Source organism: Littorina saxatilis, linkage group LG1, assembly GCF_037325665.1.
Source record: "Littorina saxatilis isolate snail1 linkage group LG1, US_GU_Lsax_2.0, whole genome shotgun sequence".
Taxonomy (NCBI): domain Eukaryota; kingdom Metazoa; phylum Mollusca; class Gastropoda; order Littorinimorpha; family Littorinidae; genus Littorina; species Littorina saxatilis.
In genome coordinates, this window is record NC_090245.1 from 22049254 (window position 1) to 22074790 (window position 25537).

Sequence of the window (25537 nt, forward strand, 5' to 3'; positions counted from 1 at the left end):
TGAGATGAAGGACACTATAATGACTATTACTATTAGCAGTTACTAGAGTTAGCTATTTTATGCTATTTCTGTGATCATTTAGTTCTCCTGGATACGTCCACAAAGTTAATAGAAAGATTAATCACATTTTTGAAGAAACAAAATTCTCCAATTGTATTCAAATACAGAATAGGACACCTTATATGGGCCGTGAGACCTAGGCAATAACACCAGTCCCAAAACGTCTACTATTTAATTTACTACTAAGTAATAAGGGAGCATGAAATTGATAATGGTTTTCTTTTGAGTTCAAATATATCGACTCTTTGTTCTTTCTTTCTTTTTTTCTTGGGGGGCGGGTGATAGGATTAAAAGGTAAAGAGACACATGATTTTCAGCATATCAAAATTTGACTGAGGTTTGTAAACTCAAACAATGCTATGATATAGGTTCCAGGTTACATGCAAGCTTGGTCGAGGACAGAGATCTCGAGCTGTAATAAGGTACATGTAAACATGTACTTACTTTTATTCCTTAGACAAAATGAGGTGTGCGTGCATGCATTTTGTGTGTGTGTGTGTGTGTGTGTGTGTGTGTGAGTGTGTGTATATATATGTGTATGTGTATATATATGTGTGTGTGTGCATGCCTGTGTGCGCGGGTGTGTGTGAGTTTGCTGTTTTTTATATGTTCAGATAAGCCTTGTTGGGGAAAGAACAAACACATAAGCATTCATAATAATGGAATAAATATTGTTCACACACCTGTAATTATTCATCACTGTTATTATCCCTGTCTCCGTCAATCTTTATCTCTCTCTGTTTCTCTGTATTTGTCTGTCTGTCTGTCTGTCTCTCTCTCTCTTGATTGTATTGTGCAAGACATTTCTTGAATCCATCTTGAGATTTGTTAGGCCAAACAAAAATATATGTTGGATTAGGGTAACGTGACCAAAAAAGATAGGGTCGGTAGGTCGGCTTTGTTTTCTTTCTTTTTTTAATTTTTACAAAACATTTAGTCGATTTTAAAGGTTACTTCCCTTTGTCTTGGTATGGTTCTCAAAATGTGCCAAAAGTTTTGTTTTTGTTTTTTTTAGAAATGAAAAACAAGTTTTAGGGTCAGCGAGAAAAAATAGGGTCTGTCGGGTCACCCTAAACCAACATGTTTTTTGTTTGGCCTTACAATGTTGTGCTCTTTATACTTTTTGCAGTGATCGGGAAATCTGACTCTGTTTCAAGTGTTTCCTGCAAAACACTATTGATGTTTTGCGCTCTCGCCCCGGTTAGCACGAGGTACAAGGGTAGGTTTGAAGTTTTGTATGTGTGTGTGTGTGTGTGTGTGTGTGTGTGTGTGTGTGTGTGTGTGTGTGTGTGTGTGTGTGTGTGTGTGTGTGTGCAAGTGGGTTGGCACATGTGTGTGTCCATGCATGCATGTCTGTATGCATGTGTGTGTGTTTGTGTATGTGCATGCATATTATCTGTCGGTCTGTCTGTCTGTCTGTCCATGTGTCTTCATACAGGTAGAATAAGTTTCTTTATGTCAAACATTGGTGTATAGAGTAGGTGTTTACATGAGTATATTAATATGTATACCTTGATGTATGTCCATGTTGTCTCTTTCCTTTTAAAATTGTATCAGCACACCTATATATTTCTTCCTTGCGTTGTCTATGCACAGAGATGGAGAATGGGACTTTTACTGGTGCGACAGAGAATGGCTTCACATATGATACCACATTTCTGCAAGAACATTAGAAAATACTGCACTTCAGGAACCATTATGAGGTGAGAAAATTTTCATTACAGTGATGATTGCTGGGAGAAGTGAGAATCGCAGGGGAAAAAAAGCCAGGGAGCGAGGGGGCTGCCAGGTACATGAAGGGGTCAAGGGGCAGCGCAGTAGGGTACAGAGGGAGAAGCCCCTGGAAAATGAGAGCATTTTAAGTGAGTTTTGACACAATTAGGACCTACTGCATGCAATTAAGTGCACACACAAAATCTACAAATCTACGTTAATAGCACGCATCATGTAAGCGAAGCTGGATATTTAAAAAAATAAACACAGAAATTTGTCAAGACACCATTTTCAAAATGTGGATACATTGAAGTTTGTCTTTTAATGGGATTGGTAGTGTATAAACTGCTCCTCTTTTTCTTATTTTATTGAATTTTGATTTTGATATATTGCTCTCTTTTGTTGTTTGTTTAATTCACAGCTCACCCGCAAAAACCTGATGGTTAAAAACTGATTGAACGGGAGCAAGGAAAACTGGAAGCACAAAGATACAGCAAGTACATGCAAAACAACAACAGCAAAATGATTGCACTTTCATTCAAACAGCTCTTTACACATTTGAAGAAAGGTTGTGTTTGTAAAGCTTTGATGTCTTGATAGCATGTTTACTTTGAAATTTGCCGAACGAAACGACTTTGTAATACTTTTACTGTGAATGAAGTTGTGGTTTGCATTTTAATTACTTTTATCGTGTTCTTTGTTTGGGATTAAGTCTGTTTGTGCCTTTTCTTTCTTTCTTTCTTTCTCTCTTGCTTTTGTTCTGACTTTATCTCTTTATTTCTCTCTTTCTTTTCATTTTGCTTTGATTGATTTATTCATAATAAGAAAAAGTATACAATCATTTTCAGCCTGGATTTCTTTACATCTACGTTTGAATTGCCAGTAAGTTTTCTTGCTTGCTTTACCATGCAGTGTAGAACCTGTGTATGCAATGAAGTAAAGAAAATTATATTAAAACAAAACAAAACAAGTCGCGTAAGGCGAAATTACTACATTTAGTCAAGCTGTGGAACTCACAGAATGAAACTGAACGTAGTCCGCCGCTAGTGCAAAAGGCAGTGAAAGTGACGAGCCTGTTTGGCGCTGTAGCGATTGCGCTGTGCTTTACTGTACCTCTCTTCGTTTTAACTTTCTGAGCGTGTTTTTAATCCAAACATATCATATCTATATGTTTTTGGAATCAGGAACCGACAAGGAAGAAGATGAAATAGTTTTTAAAACGATTTCGGAAATTTAATTTTGATAATAATTTTTATATTTTTAATTTTCAGAGCTTGTTTTTAATCCAAATATAACATATGTATATGTTTTTGGAATCAGAAAATGACGAAGAATAAGATGAAATTGTTTTTGGATCGTTTAATAAAAAAATATTTTTAATTAGAAGTTTCCGATTTTTAATGACCAAACTCACTCATTAGTTTTTAAGCCACCAAGCTGAAATGCAATACCGAAGTCCGGCCTTCGTCGAAGATTGCTTTGCCAAAATTTCAATCAATTTAATTGAAAAATGAGGGTGTGACAGTGCCGCCTCAACTTTTACAAAAAGCCGGATATGACGTCATCAAAGGTATTTATTGAAAAAATGAAAAAAAATGTCCGGGGATATCATACCCAGGAACTCTCATGTCAAATTTCATAAAGATCGGTCCAGTAGTTTAGTCTGAATCGCTCTACACACACACACAGACACACACACACACACACACACACACACACACATACACCACGACCCTCGTCTCGATTCCCCCCTCTATGTTAAAACATTTAGTCAAAACTTGACTAAATGTAAAAATGAACACAAAGAGTAATTGACATTCAAAAGTGAAGGAAGGGTTGAGCTGCTTTCAAATAGGGTGTAATAGGTACATGAAGATGGAAAGTTGAATATGTTGATACTGACAACAGAAAATCATGCAAGTCTTCATTTCCAGTGTTGTGAAAAAGGGATTTGCTATGCAATGGTTTGGGATAAGTTTTCACATACTCTTTTAAATTTAGAATAGATTTCAAAAGTATTTATTTTTATTCATTATTAACAGCCTCACTTAAACATAACAATACCATCAGAGCATAAGTCCATGTATACATGCAGCTGTACTCTGATTTTTGTAATGGTAGCTAGGCATCAATCTTTTGAGAGTTTTACCCATTTTCACAATTTTCTTGTTTGATTCTGCACAGTCAGAGTATCACATTTTTGTGGAGGAGTTCAAAAAGAATCCAGGTATTATATGGATCATATGAAGCCTGCCGCCAAGTCACAAGGTCGAGGAATATTCCTGTTCCAAAAGCTCAAAGACATCACAGACTGGAAAAAGGTTTGAAGACAGATAATGTAGTTTTACTCAAAATAAGCAAAAATTCAGAGTTACTGAGATAAAAAAAAGATATACATATACAGAGGGGAAATTATACTTGCAGTGATAAAGTAACTTCAGATAATGATAACCACTTAACATCTAATTTGTTGCCAACAATTAATGTTTTAAAAGTGATACAACTAAATTGTTTTTAAAGTAAAGTAAAAAAAAAAGAAGAAGAGCATATCCACTATGTGCCAATTACAATGAAATGAAAATGCAGGTGTACTATATGTTGATTGTGTTTGCGCGGTAAACTCTTTCATATCACAAACGTTTTTGAATTATATATGTTGATTGTCACAGGGAGAGTACCAACCACTGCAAGACCCCAATATACCAAGGACATGCCAGAACTGTATGTTGTTCAGCGATACATTGAAAACCCCTATCTGATAGGTGGAAGGAAGTTTGACATCAGGATTTATGTGCTGGTGATGTCCGTAAGTTGAATGAATGAAAAACAATGCGTAGAGACATTTTTATAATATAAACTTTGAGTTCGTAATTTCCAACTGCTATGTCATTAACCAATTTTGCATACCTCTCCATTTATAGGAATCTAAACAACATAGGGAACTGTTGGTGAGATGAACAAAGTTAAAAAAAACAAGACCTCACATAAAATACTAAAAAACTTATATATTTAGCATTGTATGTGCTGTCCTTGTATTGGTGAGAACAGAATTCTTTTGTTGTTTACAATTTATAGGAATGCCAAACTGATTTGTTTTTTATGTTGAGGGTACCCACGCTTATACCTGCCAACTACTGTAACCAATTTTGAATACCTCTCCATTCATAGAGATTCAAAACTGTGATTTGTCATATCCCTATTGGAAAATAATCAGAATAAGAATAAGAATAAGAATACCTTATTATCTCATAGAGAAATTCAGGCGTGGTACATAACAATAATACAAACAGGACATTGTTTTTACATAAGACATATAGCACTATATAACAGGGCAGGTTATAAACACACCTCCCACATACCTCTCTGGCCATTCCTTGCATTGTGCTTACGCATTCAGTCATGAACACATCCATGTCTCTCTTACACATCGCACACATGGACATTCTTATACGCTCAACTTACCCATTCACACATGGACATTCGACCACGTTCCACTTACACATTCTTATACGCTCCACTTACACATTCACACATGGGCATTCTTATATGCTCCACTTACACATTCCCACATGGACATTCGACTACGCCCACTTACACATTCCCACATGGACATCTTTAAAGCACTGCGCTTACATAATGTGTGTTTTCAATAATGTGTGTTTTCAATCGCCCCGCCATATGCATGGCTGTCATACTCTATTCTCAGAGGAAAAGACTGTAATATAAGTAGTAACCCTGAAAGTTGGTATATGTTTGTGATTGTGTGTGTACATGTATGAGTGTTTGTGTGTGTCACTTTAACTGATAATTTGATAACTATTTCTGACAATGAGTATTTGTGTGTTTCAGTTCAATCCCCTCAAGGTTTGGTTGTACCGAGGAGGCTTCGCTCGCTTTTCAAACACACGCTTTTCCCTTGACTCCATCGAAGATAACTGCATGTATCCTTTTTTGAAACAAGAATTAAGCTCAGTGTTCACAACACTTGAAAACAAAAGGATGAAAAATACCAGTGAAACGTTTATGCAAATACAGAGCTTAATTTTCTGAATGCCGGTTGTATTGCAACTGTGCTTGGGCATCCATGCAGTATTTTGATTGATTAGCGCACGGTAAGTCTTAATTTTCACTCAACCCACATAAAGTGGAAACAACCCCCCCCCCTCCCCCCTCCCCCCTTTGAAGACCCCCCAAAAACTGAGAAAATCGGGTCTTATAGTGGGAGTCTTAAAAGTGGGAGTACATTTAAAGAAGTTGTGAACAATAAGTCTGAGAAAGCAGGTGGACAGGTTTGTTAGTTTCTGAAGGGGGATGGGGGGGGGGGGGGGGGGGGGTCCACTTTACTGTGTGTTGTTTCATCGAGTCCTACAAAGAAAACAAACAAATCTTTTCTAGTTTTGAGTATGTTTATTACAGTATTTACTTTTTGCGTTATCATCAAACTGACAAAGACACCGACAGTGAAGCAGTAAGTTCTCACTGGTTATCCCCCTTGATGCACAAAAAACTTCAATCTGTTTACAGTTGGTAGTGTTGTGGGACTTGCTATTATTCAGACCTTTAAGGAGTCTTAAATAATATCTAGCTGTTTTCTTTTGAAATGAAAACGCACAGAATGTTCATTTTAGGTGCCAAATGTCTATGGAGATTCATCAACCAGACTTGTCAAAGTGCATGCAAGTTTGGGTTGTTTCCCTTGAGTCACTGATCTCTTCTGTTGTGGAACTCTGTTTATGCATAGTGATACTTGTTTATGCATAGTGATACTCCTTGTCTATCATTGGTAGTTGGTTGAAGCTCAAGCAGAAGAAAAGTAAGAATACGTCATTGCAGGCCTGACAAGTTGTAAAAGCTATTACACATTATTTTGCATAACAGTTGTGGAGAAGAGGGATATTTCAGACACCGACACATGTACGATTTTTCATAGCATCAGGGGTTGAGTCAACCTTACAGTTTCTCACCAGACGTCCATCTGACCAATGTGGCCGTGCAGAAAACAGCACCAGACTTTGACCCCGAGAAAGGCTGCAAGTGGTCCACAGAGCAGTTGCGAATGTAACCGTCTGTGCAAGGCATGGGAACGATGCTGTGAGTTTCAAAATGTCATACTGTTGACATATTATGTTTTGGATGCAGAAGATTTGGTGGAAATGATGGTACAGAAGTGTGCAAATGACTGTGTGCACATATGTATCTATTGTCAGTAAAACATGTTAATTGTGCGAATTGTGAGGGAATGTAAAAGTGAGGTAGTTTGTATGTGTTCAGTGCTTTAGGTGTACATGATACAACGGTTTGATTTATATGAAAGGGTGAGGACAGTTGTGAGTGGGATGTCAGGTATGTACAGACTGTGGCTGTGGACAGTGTGTTTGTGTGTGTAAAAAAGAAAAAAATTTGTGCAGACTGGCGTGTCATACATCAATTTGAACATTACGTTAACATTACTTTCTCTCTCGTCTTTCTTTGTTCTAGGTTAAGAAGATCTATCAGGAGATTTGTTTGTTTGTTTATTTGTTGCTTAACGTCCAGCCGACTACGCAGAGCCATATCAGGACGAGGAAGGGGGGGATGAAGGGGGCCACTTGTCAAGCGATTCCTGTTTACAAATGCACTAACCCATTACTTGTGTCCCAGCAGGCTTTAGTAAAACTAAATTAATACCTACTGGAAGATTACCAGTTTCCAGTATGTTAAAATAGGCTTAACCTATCTACTGCTGGACTTACATCAGAACACTAACAGATTAAACTATACATGAATCGCGAGACAAGCGGCAAGAGAAGAGATTTTTGGAAAAAATACAGGTGAATGAGCAAGAAGGCAGAAAAAAGAAAAGAATTCATGAAGAAAAAGAGAGCATGACAGGAAAGAGGAACCAAAAATCTACCTAACAGCAAACTAGAAAGCTCCTGCGGTTCCAAAAACAGGAGGGGCCTTTAATTTCATAACCGCAGTGCCCCACTGCGGGATATCAGGAGATGGACAACATCATCATCCGCACCCTACAGAGCGTGCAGAAAATCATCATCAATGATAAGCACTGTTTTGAGATGTATGGCTATGATATTCTGCTGGATGATGAGTAAATAATCATAATAAAATACAGTCTACTTCGTTTATAACGTCGCCGGATATAACGTCACCCCGTTATATCGTCACCCAAACACCGGTCCCGGCTCAATTCCTTCTTTCCAAGACTATTTTAACCTCGGATATAACGTCACCGGATATAACGTCACCCAGTTATAACGTCACTCATCCATGTCGGTTATAACGTCATATCAATCCCCATATGCAGCAGTTTGCATGGTGAACGACTGTCAAGGCATGTTCATTTACGCTACACGTGTCACAAGTTTTGTGTGTTAACGGTATTCAGGTTTTTCCGTTTTCCCGTTGTTAGAGACCCAAGGAAAACTAGGTTTAAGGCATAATCATTTTTGCTGCATGCGTTTTGTGAGTTCCTGTTCGAGGTTTTTAATCAAAAGAAACATGTTTTATTTCATTTCGTTGTGTGAGTTCCTGTTCTATGTTTTTAGTCAGTAATGAAAAATGTTTCATTTCATTTCGCTTTGTGAGTTCCTTACTTAGGTTCCTCAGTGTTCTAGGTTTTTAATTAAAAGAAAAATGTTCCATTTCATTCGTGTTGTGAGTTCCTGTCTTTGTTTTTAACTAAAAAAAATTGTTTTAAAAAGTTTCATATCGAGCATACATGGTTACTCCTGCGCGAGCGCGTGCGAATGGATCTGTCTACTTCTGTCCTTCAATCACGCATATAAAAAAAACTCGATTATTGAAATGACGGTAGGATCGGAGAAGGTCGAGTGGATGAGAACAGACTACGACGTTTGTTTGTTTTTTGGTCCGTAGAATACAGACTACAACTGCCCTCGACGAGGAGGCTGAGCGTCACTTTCAATTGGGCGTTGTCGACAGGCTGAGTAGGTCGCTCAGGCTAAATTGTAAAGGTAAACAGTGCAGTGAACCGACAAATTGAGAAAAGTGATACTGCACTCTTAAAGCACTATTTTGACTCAACTTGGAAAGCCATGGACGTTATATCAAGTGACGTTATAATGATAATAATAATACAGTAGTAGTCTAACGAGTATAACGTCCCGCTCACTAGATGTGGTGGAGACGGTGGATGGGGAAAGGGGGTAACTATGAACCCAAAGTTGTTACTACCAGAACGATGATTGTGCGCAAAGGTGGGCAGCCACTTTGCTGTTGACGAGAAACTTCTTCGTTAATAATAATAATATAAGTCAAATAGACATTAATTACGTATAAGGACCCATGAAGTTCTCGTCATTTTTACATTTAGTCAAGTTTTGACTAAATGTTTTAACGTAGAGGGGGGGAATCGAGACGAGGGTCGTGGTGTATGTGTGTCTCTGTGTGTGTGTGTGTGTGTGTGTGTGTGTGTGTGTGTGTGTGTGAGTAGAGCGATTCAGACTAAACTACTGGACTGATCTTTATGAAATTTGACATGAGAGTTTCTGGGTATGATATCCCCAGACGGTTTTTTTTCGATTTTTTTGATAAATGTCTTTGATGACGTCATCCGGTTTTTCGTGAAAGTTGAGGCGGCACTGTCACGCTCTCATTTTTCAACCAAATTGGTTGAAATTTTGGTCAAATAATCTTCGACAAAGCCCAGACTTCGGTATTGCATTTCCGCTTGGTGGCTTAAAAATTAATTAATGACCTTGGTCATTAAAAATCTGAAAATTGTAAAAAAAAAAAAATAAAAAAAATTATAAAACGATCCAAATTTACGTTCATCTTATTCTCCATCATTTTCTGATTCAAAAAACATATAAATATGTTATATTTGGATTAAAAACAAGCTCTGAAAATTAAAAATATAAAAATTATTATCAAAATTAAATTTTCGAAATCAATTTAAAAACACTTTCATCTTATTCTTTGTCGGTTCCTGATTCCAAAAACATAGATATGATATGTGTGGATTAAAAACACGCTCAGAAAGTTAAAACGAAGAGAGGTACAGAAAAGCGTGCTATCCTTCTCAGCGCAACTACTACCCCGCTCTTCTTGTCAATTTCACTGCCTTTGCCATGAGCGGTGGACTGACGATGCTACGAGTCTTGCTGAAAAATTGCATTGCGTTCAGTTTCATTCTGTGAGTTCGACAGCTACTCGACTAAATGTTGTATTTTCGCCTTACGCGACTTGTTATTTCTTCGGGCAGGTCCAGATCTAGCAGAATATGAATAAACGACAGCCATGAGTGTGTGTGTCCTTAAAGCTAATAACGTCGGACACTATAATCAAAGACTGAGATTGTCGATGGAACCAGACGGAGCTTGACACTCCAACACTAGCAACCTGTCTCAGAATTAGCATGCAGCCAACAACACTGTACGTTGATACTGTTGCCGAATTTCGGGGAAAATGTTGTGTATACAATTTTATATTCATGGTATAGCCAGGTTTTGGAAATACGCAAAGAAGAGAATAGTCCACAATTCTATATATGAGAAAGTGAATTAAAGATTATTGTAATACGTTAGTTTAAAACTTACAACAATATGTTGTTGTAATTTTTAAACAACACTAATGCATGCACTTTCCATTTCTGCACAGTTTTATTAAAACAGTCAGTACTTTAGAAAGGGACATAACTCTTGGACTCCGGATATAACATCACCCGCGCGTAAAAGTGACGTTATAACCGATGAACCGGATACAGCGTCACCGCGTATAACGTCGCTCAAAAACATCCCCCGAGGGGTGACGTAATATCCGGAGTCGACTGTAAAATCAAAACTTCAGCTAGAAAGTTAGAGCAGAGCTGACAATCATGATTCATATAGACACATTGTCACCAGTCACCAGTCAAAGTAAGTGTATAAAAGAACGTATCACAAAGTTAAGCTATTGTGGTGTTATTTTTTCATGAATGTGCCTGTTGGTTTTGTTTTTTTACAGTGTCAGTATTATTTTACCAAAGAATGGGTGCGCTGATGGTGTTTGCTCAACTTGCCAGTTTGACTTTTGTGTTTACATTTACATTTAAATGACAATACAATCTGAAACAAGTTTTATTTGTTTCATTCTGTACAGGTACACATATATTTTACTACTTAGCTCAAAGAAAATGTAATGTTTACTATACTTGCCAGTTTCACTTGTATACTTTCATAAGTGAAAGTGAAGATATAAACTCAAGATATAAACTGAAATTCCTCTTTTTTCCTTGTTGATTGGGTTGTTTACTTACCGTATACTGTTTTTTTTTTTTTATAAAATTACATTTTGAGTACAACTTGACTGATCATACCATGATAATCATGTTCAATTTGTGTTTGCATGTGTGTTTGTGTGTGCTGTTTTGCCATGTGGACCTGATTTTGTTTTTTCTATTTATGATCACAGAGATTATATATATATATTTGTATAACTGTACCCGGTTGTTGTCAATGTATGCTTTGTGACCTGAGTATTTCAAATCAAGGATATTTTAAGAGCTTATTGTGTTGCCGAAATTATTTGGATCTGGTGGGTTTTTTTTTAAAGGTGTAATGTCAAAGGTCATGTTCGGTACTAAAAAGGAAAGAGTCTTCATTCACTGATGGGTTTTTTCTAAACCAGTCAAATACGAGATTTACTCATTGTGCCTCTTTAGGAGTTTTTACGAAATATAATTTATTCATCTACTGTCTTGGCCATTGTCTCTTTGTTGCAGCTTGGTTCTATAATATATATGTATGCGTGAATGTTTTTAAAACAAAACTGCGATCAGCAAGCATAACAACCAAACTTTATATGCACTGTTAGATTTGCTACATGTACTACGAATACAAATCTTACTCTGCCACCTTTTAAAATCATTTATTTTCCACACACCCAAACACTTGGATCCATTACTATAACACATACAAAATCATACAGAAAGATGTAAGAGTTGAGAAACATTGCAGCTGATGTCAGCTTTTTGGCGAGTCGGCGGAGTCATTCTTCAACATGCGAGCATCCTGGGGAACAAGGTTTGGGATTCCGTTGACAATAGGGTAGGCAACTCCTAGCTCGTCACAAACAAGTTCATTCTTCTCCTTGTCATATCTGAAAGTACAAAATGCACAGAAAAGTGTTAAAAAGAAGGTTGGCACCTGAAGGTTTGAAAGGTGTGCGAGTGTTTGTGCATGTTAACTGACTGTGTTTATGTATATATATTCGTGTGTGCATGCGTGAACAAGCACGGGTGCAAGGGAAGCGAGCATGTGTGTAAAGAAGTCTTGTTTTATGTTCAATTGCTTCCTTTCCGAAGCGATTAGAGAAATTGTGCAACTGCATGTTTCTTAACTCTTCGCTTTAGTCTACATCACACATTATTTAACCCTTAGGCTGGTTGTCGCGACATATATCGCGCTACTTTACGTATACTGTCACCTGGTTGTCACGACATATGTCGCGCTACTGGCTCAGTCTGTTGGGTCGGTTCCGATTACCTCCCATGGATGCGAAAACCTATATGACCGTTTTTCTTTATTTTTCTCTCTGTTAATTCACCAGTGGCTATGTAACATGTGTTACAGAATTGCACCAGTGTAAGGGTTAAAACAGATTCTGTAGTCTAGTTGTTTTAACTTGACTTTAAATCAAAGAAAATGTTGTGATCTAAGCAGAAAAAGACCCTGATAATACTTAACTCAGGAGCATACAGTTAGCACCACCAGCAATAAAATAAAAAGACCTAAATAAATACCTAAGGTCTTTCTTGGATAAAGGACACACTAAATGTTCCAGCATCTTTTCGTCAAATATCTGGTTCTGTTTTAAATTTGATGCACCACTGTCCTGGGACAGCATTCGTGTGTTTGTCGTTGTTGTCAGACTGAGGAAACTGCTTCTCTTGCTCCTGATCAGTGTACTCCATGCAGTTCTGGTCAGCATGGCAAAATGGCCTAAACAGAAATTCATGTACCAGTTTAATACTGAATGAATTGCTACCAGTAATACACGTACATTGTTGCAAAAGAGAGACATGGGGTTTGACTTTGTTTGAGTATTAGTAAAATTATTATAAGCTGTCCAAACACAAAATTCAACCTGAAAAAAAAACCTGGGAAAAAAAGAAGAAAACCAAGAAGAAGAAAAAAATCTACTGTCTAGTCTACTGTAACTGTGACTTCCACCCCTCGGTGCTCTTTCAGAAGTGCACAACCTTGCAACTGAGGAAAGTTGTCACACTCACAGCAGACATCCTAAAACGAGAAAGTGTATCTAGCAACAAAGAAACGCGTGGTTGATAATGGCATTGGTGCGACCAAAGGCTTTGATGCTAAAAAGTAAAATAAAAAGCAAACCAAACCTGCTTTGGCTCCAGCAGACGCCATTTTCAAGGGAGTAATCCAAGAAGGTTATCTTGCATATAAATGTTTATGCGCGTTCCTGGGACCAGAAAGTTTGGATTGATTTTTCAAGCATAGATAAAAAAAAATAACAGAAGCAATACATATAACACATTCAAAGGTGTTTTGTAGTGTTCTCTTGTGCGCAAAGTATGCGACAAAATGCAACAATAAGAAACTCCCTTGCTGTGCACAGAGAGAGTCGTCAGAAACAAGATGGCGGAGTAAGTACACACCGAACGATTTTAGAAGATGTTTTGCGTATTCTGTAAACTACGTATTAAATATATTAGTTCGTTATTCTGTTTCTGGTTAGTATGCCATGTATATCTTTATTTATGACGCGGAATTTAGGTTTTGAAGGCATGGTCATTAGACAACACAGTCGTGCGGTAGACCGTAGAGGCAATCATTCACTGATTCAGATTCACTGATTTAGATCGTAAATCAGTCACCAAAGTTGACGAGTTTGATAAACATTGAAGATATGACACAACGGTGGAATCCCCAATTTTAAGACCTAAACAAATTAAGAGAAAATAAAATTTTGATAAGAGGGTAGCTGAAAATGGAGGTAATACCTGTAGAGGTAATATTAATAATTTACTAATATTTAAACAAGAAATCTGAAAAAAGCAAGGTCTCAAAAACGGAAGAAGTCTTTGAAAAATGGGGGGGGGGGGGGGGGGTGTCCACTGTATTGTTTTGAATTCTGTTGCACAATATTCATGTATTGGATGGGGTTGTTGCGCTGCATTGCAAGCTCACCGCATTAAAAAAAAACGAAACAGAAAAATGAACAGAAAATCAAAGCCAAGAGAGCGGCTTTACTCCCCTTTGCTCACACCTGTATGCATAGGATTTTGGGATGTGTACACAGCCTCTGTTGACCCGCAACAAAGTGATGGGTGGAGTGTAGCCCCATAGGAGTTGGATGCTCTACTGAATTTAAATGGTGACATTTGTAGAACTAGAACTTAGAAGTGTCAAGTCTATAGTGGATAGTATAGTGCATGCAAATTGCAATGATGCATGCATGGAAACCTGTTTCTCTAGGTAAATAATTCATTATTCAAGTTTCAGCTAGCCCGCACATCAATAAAAGAAGGCTGGATTGTTTTTAGTTAGATGAATCTGGTCCGTTGGTGTTTTTGATTTTGTTGGTACTGGTTGTTCTGACTTTGTTTTTTATTATTTTAATAAATAATGTTGTTTTTATAAAATAATAACTACATTCTGTTTTTTTTGTTTACAACAGTCTACAAGAAAGAAAGATCAAAGATGCCCAGATGCGTGCCACAATCAATCAGAAGCTGGTTGAGACTGGAGAAAGAGAAAGGTATAATTAAACTGGTGCTGAGTTAGTGAGTAGTGGAACTCTGGAAACTGTGCAACATGCAGCTGGAATGTAAAGAGTATGCACTTGCGAATACGTCCCTTTGAAGCTCAGAAGAAAAGTTGCTCTTCATTTTTTGCAAGTAAAACAAAATCAAAAGAATTAAGCAACCAGGTCGAGTGTTGAGCAGGTAAACATAAAAAAGGCAAAGAAACAAAATAGGCTGCAGTACATTTCTAAGTTATTGATTTATTATGCATATGGTGTGGGTGCATGTGTGTAACATTAGTCTGAGTGACTATTGGTGGTTGTGTTGGGTGGGGGGTTAGAGCTTATTTCCAGCTGCGACAAGAAAGGAATTTATACATACATGTACAGACTGCTGCATGTATATTATATATATATATATATATATTAACCTTCACCGTGGGTCGTACCGCAACACGGTGGCCTAGTGGTAAGGCGTCCGCCCAGTGAGCGGGAGGTCGTGGGTTCGAACCCCGGCCCGGTCATACCTGAGACTTTAAAATTGGCAATCTAGTGGCTGCTCCGCCTGGCGTCTGGCATTATGGGGTTAGTGCTAGGTGTGACTTGGTGAGACATGAAGCCTGTGCTGCAACTTCTGTCTTGTGTGTGGCGCACGTTAAATGTCAAAGCAGCACCGCCCTGATATGACCCTTCGTGGTCGGCTGGGCGTTAAGCAAACAAACATAACAAACCGTGGGTCGTGGACGACCCAGAGCCTCACAAAATCGTCTTTATCTCTGACACTATTTGGAGTTTTTGATTGAGACTTCATGTAATCTCCAATCACCATACAACCATCCCATTGGATAGCCCGACTTTTGAAAGATTATCTCTGTAAGCAAACAAATAAACGATGAAGTAATTTGAACTAGACAGTCCAGATTATGTGGGTCGTGGACAACCCACATGGAATTACGGAAGGAATTGTACGTTGTTTACCCTTATTCGGATGGTGTGGGTCGTGTACGACCCATACTCTGCAAAGAGGCGGCAAAACGTCTATCGCTATTCGGATGGCGTGGGTCGTGTATGACCCATACTATTTTAGTATTTACGTTGAATTCTTCTTTTGATGAAAGTATGGTTCGTACACGACCCACATCATCCGGACTGTGTAGTCCTAAGCGTGATCCGGTGAAGGTTAAAGTGTGTGTGTGACTGTAAGATGAGACGGAGATGTGCATTAATACTTCACTTGAACTGCTGTCCATAACAAGTGTGGTTTTATTTTCATGTAAAGGTTGAAGGAGCTGCTACGGACCCGGCTGATTGAATGCGGTTGGAGAGATCAACTCAAAGCACAGTGCAAAGGTTTGATTTTGATTGCCTTTTTGAGTCACTTGAGAAAATGTGACTCTATGTAATCGGTCAGTGTTAGTCTGTCCGGCCGGCCGTCCGGCCGTCCGTAGACACCACCTTAACGTTGGACTTTTCTCGGAAACTATCAAAGCGATCGGGCTCATATTTTGTTTAGTCGTGACCTCCAATGACCTCTACACTTTAACGATGGTTTCGTTGACCTTTGACCTTTTTCAAGGTCACAGGTCAGCGTCAAAGGAAAAATTAGACATTTTATATCTTTGACAAAGTTCATCGGATGTGATTGAAACTTTGTAGGATTATTCTTTACATCAAAGTATTTACATCTGTAGCCTTTTACGAACGTTATCAGAAAAACAAGGGAGATAACTAGCCTTTTCTGTTCGGCAACACACAACTTAACGTTGGGCTTTTCTCGGAAACTATAAAAGTGACCGGGCTCAAATTTTATGTGAACGTGACTCATTGTGTTGTGAATAGCAATTTCTTCCTGTCCATCTGATGCCTCATATAATATTCAGAACTGCGAAAGTGACTCGATCGAGCGTTTGCTCTTCTTGTTTATGCTGATATTATTATTTTTAATTCACAATGACAGTGTTGAAGAAAGGGCTGCTTAGGCTGTACATCTTATCTTGTTCAAATTTAATCTGGGATTTTAATCTGTGAATAACACTTACTTATGTGTGTGTGGGTGTGTCACTGTGTGTGTGTGGAGGGTGGGCAATAACAATTGTAATATTATTCTTGCTAAATCAAATGTATGTTTTGTTATCTTACAGGTTATGGGAGTTTGTTACAGTGGTACCTCCCTTTACCACCCCTCTCTTTTACGGGTCCCTCAATAATACGACCGACTTTTCTCTGACGGATTTTTTCTCTTTCTTTGTCTTAGTATTTGTCACCTCCATATTACGTCCCCCTCTCTAATACGACATACGACTGTCCAAACGTGGACTTATAACGACTTTCCCCAAAATGATCATGGGTTTGATTTACTCTAATTATATCTCCAGTCGAGGCAGTGCACAATACAGACGCTTAAAACTTGCGGAAATCCTTTCCGTGTACAACATCACTTCGGCACGCAAACGGCTGAAGCAACGGTTTTTCATTTCTATCTCAGGTCATTACTTTCGTTTGACAAGATAAAGATCGGTACGTTGTAGGAACGCCTAACTTATATTCACGCAAAGTTACAGAAACGCCATGAAAGTAATCCACACATCACCCCAAAGCCGACATTGTTTTTAGTGAAAGGTCGAGGTAAATCACGTGACTTTTTGGTGCTGATGAACCCCTGCGGTGCGGAAGAACCGTTGCCAATAGTCTCCTGTCCGCCCAGCCGACCTTCCCCTTGACCCTGCTTGTGACCTCGATGTTTGATGCCCCCTGCAAGGGGCACGGTACTCTCTAAGCACCCAAAACCTCAAAGAGAGATAACTGGCGGAAACCTTCCTATTGTAGTCTCCTGTCCGCCCAGCCGACCTTCCCCTTGACCCTGCTTGTGACCTCGATGTTTGATGCCCCCGCAAGGGGCACGGTACTCGGTAAGTACCCAAAACCTCAAAGAGATAACTGGCGAAAACCTTCCTATTGCCGTGGCTATCGAGTTTGTTTCAAGGCGATCCCGTCATGGTCAGCGATTTCACGGGGTGGTCACACTTGTATTCTTTTGTGATCGAGTGACAGCTCACATTGTCTTATCTCGCTTGTCCGCTCACACCTGTCATACCGATCAGTTACACTTCACTGAGTCACCACACACCCAGCGAACAGTGATTGTAAACACTGAAAAGGATGGCAGCCTCTGGGAGAAAGAGAAAAGGTTTAACCCTGGAAGAAAGAGTCACGGTGATAAAACGACAGGGCAAAGGAGAAAGCGCAATCTCTATTGCCAAGAGTTTTGAGGTTGGGAAAACACAACCACAACCACCTTCCCCCACTCAGTCCCTCTAGCACAGGCAACTGTGTCGTGACCGGTCATTGACCTCTTTTGACGTGCACCTGCAGAGTCAGAGAAGAGGCGCTAGAAAAAACAATCCTTTTATTGTTTTGCTCAGATGCGGATCGTACGGTCGAGGCAGTGACAGACGGTGACTTAACTCCTACGGACTCTTCGGACAAACTGGAAGAAAAGCTTTTTGAAGGAATCACCATGGAGCAGTTTGCATCGTTTGACGACAAAGTGCAAGTGCACCCAAACTGGGAAGACCCTTCAACCTGCCCCGAACCACCAAAAAAAGCCTCTTCTGAGGAAGAGAATGAAGAGACACATGAGGAACAACCACTTGAACCAGTCATCGATTTCAAAACTGCTTTACAACACATGCATGCACTCAAACTGTTTGCACTCAGACACATACCATCACTCACGGACACATTCCTCAGTACAGAGTTTACCATGCATCAAGACTGAGTTTTTAAAAAGACAAAATGAAAAGAAACAATCATCCCTTATCAGCTTTAAAAAAACCCACATAAACAGATGAAGACTGTATTTTATTCATATGACATATTTTAATTTTTAAACATTAATTTAGATTTTAATTGTGTGTCTGCATATGCATATGCGTGTGTGTGTGTGTGTGTGTGTGATAGTTTTTTATGCCTACAGAAATGTTTTATTAGTAACTAGAGCTATCTGTTTCTGAGAAATGGTAATGACTGATGTGTGTGTGTGGAATACACTGACACTTATTTTCCACAGATATAGACTGGCTGTTCTCTTTTTTGTTTGACTGGTTGCATGTGCCTGTGAGTGTGATCCTCCATGATACGACCCCTCCATAATAGGACCGAATTTGACTAACATTTTCAAAGTCGTTATATAGAGGTACCACTGTACATGCAAAATTTATGATTTATTTCCTTTGTTTGCAAAGTCATTTTTTGTTGTTAGATCAATTGTCATGTTTCAGACACGTTAAGAACTATTGTTCAGCTGCAGTTTTGGGTCAGAGTTAGGAACCCCAGTTGTGTGGAAATCTAGCTTTGAAGACATAGAGTGCTGCTTTGCTGTCAGATGGTCTGAAATCCAATGTTCCCTCATCCCCTGTCATTGTGGAGCGTGATGATAGCCCATTTATATAAATGTCATTGCTCACATTTGATAATAATTAATAGATGATTTTCAAAATAAACTTTGTCGGGTTTGTACGTATGTGTTGTGGAAGAGTGACCTTTTCTTGCAAAACCTCTGCCAAACATTGGAGGCGCCAATCACTAGCGAGGGGTGTGTATGAAAGATGTGGACGGGGGGGGGGGGGGGGGGAGGGGGGGGGGGAGGGGGGGGCACATGTTGACTACACTCCCGTTACTAGTGATTGGACCCTCCAATGTTTTTCAGAGGTTTTGCAAGAAAAGGTCACTCTCCCACAACACATACAAACCCGACAGAGTAATTTTCATAATTCGTTTACAGGGGCGGATTGGGGGGGGGGGGGGGTGTTCCGGACCCCCCCCCTGGCTGTCCACACACAAAAAAAATTCTGTCTGTGAAAAAAAACAAAAAACATTTTCTGTCTGTGAATTTTTCCCATACTATATGACATCAGGAGCAGATATCAGTGAAGATAAATTGCCATTATTTAATACTAACTTTAAAAGCAATAATGAGTGGCTGCTGACACCACTTGATCATGTTTAAAATCAAGGATAAGCCACAAATTGTTTATAAATTAGCTAACATTCTTCAGCTTCAGGGGGGCATTGCCCCCCAGACCCCCTAACGGGGCGTTGCCGACCCCTAAACCCCAGGTTGTAACACCACCCCCCCCCCCGGCTTAACTGCTCCGCCCCTGGTTTATCAACACTGACTGAGCAGCTTCTCTTGTCTGTTCCAGAAATTGTACAGAGCAAAGGACTGGAACACATCACAGTGGATGACCTTGTGGCTGAAATCACTCCCAAGGGAAGAGGTAAGAAATTAGTCATCTTGATTAGAGAGCAAGTAAATAATCTTTGATTTGAGAGCAAACATGCCCGAAGAAGAATTGGCTTTACTGCCATAGTTGGCATTACTTTGACTATGACAGGTTTATTTATTTGTTTGTTTGAAAGGTCCTCTAAGGCTTCCCTTGATGAGTGTTGAGTTGCTTAGCCTTCGGAAAGCAAGCTGCCATACTGAGACGCTACGCTTTTTGCACATACACACACACACAACCACACACGTTCTTTTTTTATGCATGTGTTTTTTATGCCCCAAGATTGGTGCTTTTACATAGATCAGCATGCATACATACAGGAGTGTCAAGACATTGACAAGTGTCTATCGAGAAAGTTGACCACTGACCGTTATCAAATCCATCAGCATGAACTATATCATTATGACCTCTACTTTTAAAAAAGTTACTTAACTTCATTTACCCACAAATAAAGTTCAGTGTCTTTTTCTATTGACACAAAGCTGATTAGAAATAGGCAGAGGTATGACTGCTGTGTGACTTATTGAGTGATATCAGATGTGACTGCTGTTTGACTAATTGAGTGATTCACACATATTTATCCATTTGTGCAGAGAGAGGAGGAGATGAAATAGAGAATGTTGTTGAAGTACACACAGGCTCAGTGTTCAGAAAGATTCATTTTCTTTCATTCTCTTGTTTTCCATAGCCCTGGTTCCGGATAATGTGAAGAAGGAACTGCTACAGCGGATTCGAACATTCCTAGCACAGCAGTCAAGCATGTGAAGCAGGCTGTGCCCTTGTCCAGAATCTACTTCCCAAGATGGCAACTTTTACACAGAGAAAACAGAAAATACACTGCTGTTTTTTTAAACTGAGAACATAATTGAAAGCCTATCCACGCACACACAGCACTAGAGCTGTCAAGTAACCCATGTCAAATAAGATGTAGGACTTCACTGTGGTTTGAGAATTTAGTGCTGTTCTTAATGTCGTGTCAAATTTGCTAAAACTTGGAAGGTCTACAAATGACATTAGAACTGGAAATGATCGAGAGGAATACCTCCGTGATGTATCACTTAACCCATTCCTTGATTCTGAGTAAAGCCATCTTGGTCCTGAAGTACTTTTGGTCTAAGGCTACCTAAAGGATTTAGTAGTTTTGAACAACGTGATAGCACCACAAAAAGTGATACTGTTTTGTTACCTGTGCATTTACTGCTGTAAAACTTAGCATAAATTATAAAAGATAAGATGATATGTTTAAATAGCAAACGAGGAAGAAAACAAAGAATGTTATTTAGCTGACTGGTTAAAACTATTAGGGTCATGGTCATGTCACATTGCCTCAAAAGTTCTCTCAGATGCGTCAGACTTCCTCCATTTCTCCAGGTGCAGTTCTGCTGATTGTCCTATGTCTTGTATGGTATGAACAACGAATGTTCATGTTAGAAAAGAGGGTAAACTTAACTACCAGAAATTCATTGTTCATTGTTTCTTCAACTTTTCACTTCTTCATTTTAAAGACAGATGGTTTGTTAACTCAGACTTAAAATTCATTCATATATAATTATATGTAAAATTGCTGTGTGAAGGATTGATGCTTCCAATTTTGCTGATGACAGATGTACATAGGATGTGGGAGGATGTGGTTTGAGCTGTTCTTTTTTTCTCGATAAAAGATGATTTCTTTGCTTCTGTTATTTTTCTTGGGTGTGCTTTGAATTATTCTTTCAGTTTATATATGAACACAATTGCTGTTGACGTTTCTGTCGATGCTGCATGTCCTTGTATTTTTGAAAAATTCAGGTATGGATTACATAGTTGAAGTACTTCAGAAATGTAATCAAAGGCTGTTTGGGATCAGTATTAACAGTTGCCCATTTGATTGTTCCCCTTTGTTTCTGTTTCGTAGCTATTCTTTATGGTATTTAATGCATTAGCTCAGCAATCATTCCTTGAGAGACGAAGGGTGTGCATGTCCATGAACTTTTGCATTTTATCAAAAATCTTCATTTTGTTTTTTGTTGGCCAACATCCCTTTTTATCCCTGCTCATGCTGTTATCGACTGTTCTCATCATGTTTTCATGAATGCCTTTTATCATTAGTTAACTAAGATATATATATACATGAACCAAAATAAAAGATGAGCCAGTACCAATGTATTCAGTGTTCTCTGACAGTCTGTGTGTGCGCATGCTTGTACATTTGCATGGGTGTTCTCTCTCTCTCTCTTATGTCAGTCACAGTCAGGGAGTGTGTCAAAATATGCACGTTTTCTTCCTTGTTTCTTAAGTTCTCTTGATCACACGTTCTTATGATTTATTGTAGCATCCCCCCATTAAACGACACAGAGCAGAGTACACACCCTAGCTTGGAAACTTACACAATGATCAATGGCAGTATGGTTTATTGTCTGTGTTTATGCTTCATAATAATGGTGAATCAATGAACTTATTAGTCCCACAAGTTCATTGCCCTTCAGTGCCCTCTTGTGGAACACTAAAATCACATAGTCGAGTGCATCCATAATTTAACCCATTCACACAACTGTTTTAATATACGGCAATCCATCAGGTATGTACATGCTCACAGATGTAGCAAGCAGCAGTGAGGGGAAACGGGTACAAGGCAAACTTTAAATGGTATTCCATGAAAACTACCTTTACTTTGCTCGCTCGCTCAAAAGACACACACACACACACACACACACACGAAGCTCTCACACACACATTCACAAATCGCTTGCACACACACACAAACTCACACATTCATCAAACTCACGCACGCACACACATCAAAGTAGTCTAGTTAACGTAAAGTGTGTGCGCCCTGACTATTTCCAGTATTTCCTGTACCGCTTTTGCGACACTCGCGTACCAGTGTGTAGGACATGGTATTCATGGGTTACCTGTTAAGTACAGCTGTTACACAGATTTCTGTCATAGGCTTTCTAACACGTACACCATTACAGGTAACTATTAAAGTGACTGATCATTTTTAGCCAGTGGCAATGCGGAGAATTAGGTTTAATACCTCACAGAAACGCTAATCAGTGATGTATTGTTAAAGTGCTCATACAGTGTAAATCCTCTTCTGTATTGTGAATGACATAATTATGTAGTGGTACCTGTCAAGAGAGGACACACATGGGGCCAACCAAAAGTCTCTCTGCATTCCAGGTGTCCTCTGAAGGCAGGGAGACGGGTCCACTGAATAGACTGACGGACATGGAAAAGTACATGTCGGTGCCCTTCTATCAAAAGGCGGCTTACACTACAGGTATCACCGTATTCTCGAATGCAACATCTAACACCTCATAAACTTGGACCCTCTGTAACATTCATCACAATATACTGGTCCATGTTCTCGTGTAAGCTTACAGAGTGTTGTCCAGGCTTTTAAATATGAAAAAAAACATCTTTTGGCTTCGTCACATGCCAAAAACCAACAGCCTGATTGCACCCAATGCCGATTGGGAATGTTTTAATGAATTAATTTCGCAGATTGAAATAGGTGCCATTTATGGAATTCATTCCGATAAAAAAAATAAAGTGCACCCTGCATGCAGTGAGGCTATAGATTTGTGGTGTACATGTGTCCAGGGATGATCTTATCCCGTAGCCTCAAACACAATGGAACTTAGACCCTCAGAATAGAGACATATAACGGTCGTCCTCATTAGGTCCACAGTTAACAAAGTTCTATAGCCAAAATCACTGTCAGCATGTTTTGTCAGACAAAGAAGTCCTGACACGAGTCCCCAGCTCTGGAATCGCCGTGAAGAAAGCGGTAGATGCAAGACAGTCTCTGCCACTTGTGGCTGGGAGGTTTCTTGGCCGTCGTCTTGACGTCATGGAAATGGTCGTCCTGTGACGTCATGGACAGCTTGAGGCGGATCTGACGTAATGTGCCCACCAGAAGCTCGTCAGTCTGATGGCCCAGCTCTGCCGACGTCTCAATGTACTTGCAGTCGTACTTGTGGGCCAAGGTACATGCCTCTGGTTAACAGAGATGTGCAACAAAAAGTTAATACAATTATTAGTATGCTGAAATTCTTTCTGAGCAGATGTCAAAACACGCAAAATACCTATAGAGCAAGACAATGACCTTGGCTCTTTGGTGGGCATGAAATCTTAGCTGGTTCTCTTCTTTTTTTCATATTTTCACGAAGGACACACACACACACACGCACACGGCACACTCACACTGACTGACACACACACACACACACACACACACACACGCGCGCACGCACGCACTGTGACGCACGCACACACACACACACACACGCACACACACACACACTGACACACACACACACATACTGACATACAAAGCCATTATACAGTCGGGCGCGCCCGCTTACTAAGGAGCGCTCGGGGACCAAATTGTTTACTCCTTATAAGCGAGGTTCCTAACAGAGCTCTCGGATATAAGGAGTAACCCAAGCCGAACTACCTTATAAGCGGGCTTCTACATTTTCAGTGTTAGTATTAGCAATTCTTCTTCTTCTTCTTCTTCTTCTCTCTCTCTCTCTCTCTCTCTCTCTCTCTCTCTCTCTCTCTCTCTCTCTCTCTCTCTCTCTCTCTCTCTCTCTCTCTCTCTCTCTCTTTCTCTGTAAATATCAAGTCATGTCTGTCATTATCTTCTTAAAAGACAGCTCCGAAAGCACCTCTCTAACGACTAAGTCGGTGTACAATTTGTGCGAGTGTGTGTGAAAGAGAAAGTGTATAGTATGCTTCCATTAACAAGCACACTTTTGAATTTTTTATTTTTATTTTGTTGTACTTTTCCCCACATAATTTTGTTTTATTTGATTTTTTGTTTAAATGTTTTCATTCTTCATATTTGTTCTTTGTTTCATGTGTGTATTATAGTAGGGACTAGCTGTAAGAAAGGACCATATGGACCTAATGCTATCATCCCTCGGTAATAAAGTTTTCGAGTTCGAGTTCGAGTTCGAGTTCGCACAGCGGATTGCCGAAATCAATGCCCCTTTAGGCTCATGTCTATGCCGGAACAACAGTAATTTGTTCCTCTCTGTTCAGACATTTTCACTTCTGCATCCAGATCGAAGGTAGCGCATTTAGCGATGAACGGAAGTTTCAGCGAAAGCAAAGGCGGATAATTCTCCCCTAACAGGATTGATGAAATAATTCGACCTACTTTCGGTTTGAAGCCGGTGGAAGCCGAAAATGTAAGTTTTACGCCCTCACGGCATGTTACACGGGAAAACCCGGCTTTGTATAAAAATTAAAAATAAAAATGCAGGGGTGGGGGGGGGGGGGGGGGGATGTAGACAGCTGGCTGCCGGCTGTTAGAGGAGACCTGAAATGGGCTAGGGACCGACTGACCGGGTTGGGTCGTCTTGGGACAGTGCTGAAATAGTTACTTTATTGGCTGTTGGCCGAACGGACACCCGGGCTTCATATTTTTGCATGCATGTATTCGTGTTTCCAAGGCCTGAGGCTTTCGCTGTGACCCTGGGATCTTTATCGTGCGCATGCGTGCACACGGGGGTGTTCGAACACCGAGGAGAGTCTGCACAACTTGAAGTTGACTCTGGGACACACATCCCGCGCCGAACTTGGGGGTTGAACCCACGCTAATTTCCTTAAAATTAATATTAAAAGTCCTACGGTTTTAAGCCATTAAGGACTTGAGTGTTTGTCCGCTTTCAAAAACAAAATTAAAAAAAATAAAAATAAGGAGAGGAGGGCAGGGGGTGGGGTTGAGATGATAATGCTCTGTGGAATTCGTTAAAATGAAAAGTAGTTAAGATGTT

The 25537-nt window shown here is 39.5% G+C and overlaps 4 protein-coding genes, 1 long non-coding RNA gene and 1 pseudogene across 9 annotated transcripts in view; 3 read left to right on the forward strand and 3 right to left on the reverse strand.

Moving 5' to 3' along the window:
* The window catches only part of LOC138964802 (uncharacterized), a 210941-nt gene extending 202462 nt beyond the window's left edge, over positions 1-8479 (forward strand). Inside the window, exon 2 of the long non-coding RNA XR_011455219.1 lies at positions 8192-8479. This is a non-coding gene — a long non-coding RNA (uncharacterized lncRNA). The remainder of the gene's footprint in view (positions 1-8191) is intronic.
* The window catches only part of LOC138964636 (uncharacterized), a 546641-nt gene that overhangs the window by 354845 nt on the left and 166259 nt on the right, over positions 1-25537 (reverse strand). The window lies entirely within an intron of this gene.
* LOC138964761 (probable tubulin polyglutamylase TTLL9) lies at positions 1207-7876 on the forward strand (annotated as a pseudogene).
* LOC138964792 (UPF0434 protein Sde_1297-like) lies at positions 11625-13248 on the reverse strand. Its single transcript, XM_070336843.1, has 3 exons — positions 13121-13248; positions 12515-12713; positions 11625-11871 (listed from the first exon to the last, which is right to left on the reverse strand). The coding sequence occupies exons 1-3, from the start codon at positions 13143-13145 to the stop codon at positions 11736-11738; spliced, it is 360 nt and encodes a 119-aa protein (XP_070192944.1). The 5' UTR covers positions 13146-13248; the 3' UTR covers positions 11625-11735.
* Positions 13253-21906, forward strand: LOC138964773 (transcription and mRNA export factor ENY2). Of its 2 annotated transcripts, XR_011455208.1 has the most exons (6): positions 13253-13384; positions 14419-14499; positions 15764-15834; positions 17907-18679; positions 19689-19763; positions 20458-20597. XR_011455208.1 is itself a non-coding variant. In XM_070336820.1 (5 exons), the coding sequence occupies exons 1-5, from the start codon at positions 13377-13379 to the stop codon at positions 20532-20534; spliced, it is 312 nt and encodes a 103-aa protein (XP_070192921.1). In that variant the 5' UTR covers positions 13253-13376; the 3' UTR covers positions 20535-21906. The 2 variants fall into 2 exon arrangements, 1 of the variants encoding a protein (XP_070192921.1); XM_070336820.1 differs by lacking the exon at positions 17907-18679 and having other exon boundaries at positions 20458-21906.
* LOC138964724 (uncharacterized) overlaps positions 21764-25537 on the reverse strand; it is a 40900-nt gene continuing 37126 nt past the window's right edge. For all 3 annotated transcript variants that reach the window (XM_070336766.1, XM_070336775.1, XM_070336759.1), the window contains one exon: positions 21764-23750. In XM_070336766.1, coding sequence (XP_070192867.1) covers positions 23485-23750 — 266 coding nt within the window. In that variant the 3' untranslated portion in view covers positions 21764-23484. The remainder of the gene's footprint in view (positions 23751-25537) is intronic.

Bases quoted from the DNA above. Each gene is read 5' to 3' on its own strand.
- LOC138964792 (XM_070336843.1), bottom strand. From the start codon at position 13,145: ATGGCGTCTGCTGGAGCCAAAGCAG. The intron at 12,714-13,120 runs GTTTGGTTTGCT...ATTTCTGTTTAG, and splicing joins GTCTGCTGGAGCCAAAGCAG to GCCATTTTGCCATGCTGACC. The intron at 11,872-12,514 runs GTATTTATTTAG...TTGTACTTTCAG, and splicing joins TTATCCAAGAAAGACCTTAG to ATATGACAAGGAGAAGAATG.
- LOC138964773 (XM_070336820.1), top strand. The intron at 14,500-15,763 runs GTATAATTAAAC...TTTCATGTAAAG, and splicing joins GAGACTGGAGAAAGAGAAAG to GTTGAAGGAGCTGCTACGGA. The intron at 15,835-19,688 runs GTTTGATTTTGA...TGTCTGTTCCAG, and splicing joins ACTCAAAGCACAGTGCAAAG to AAATTGTACAGAGCAAAGGA.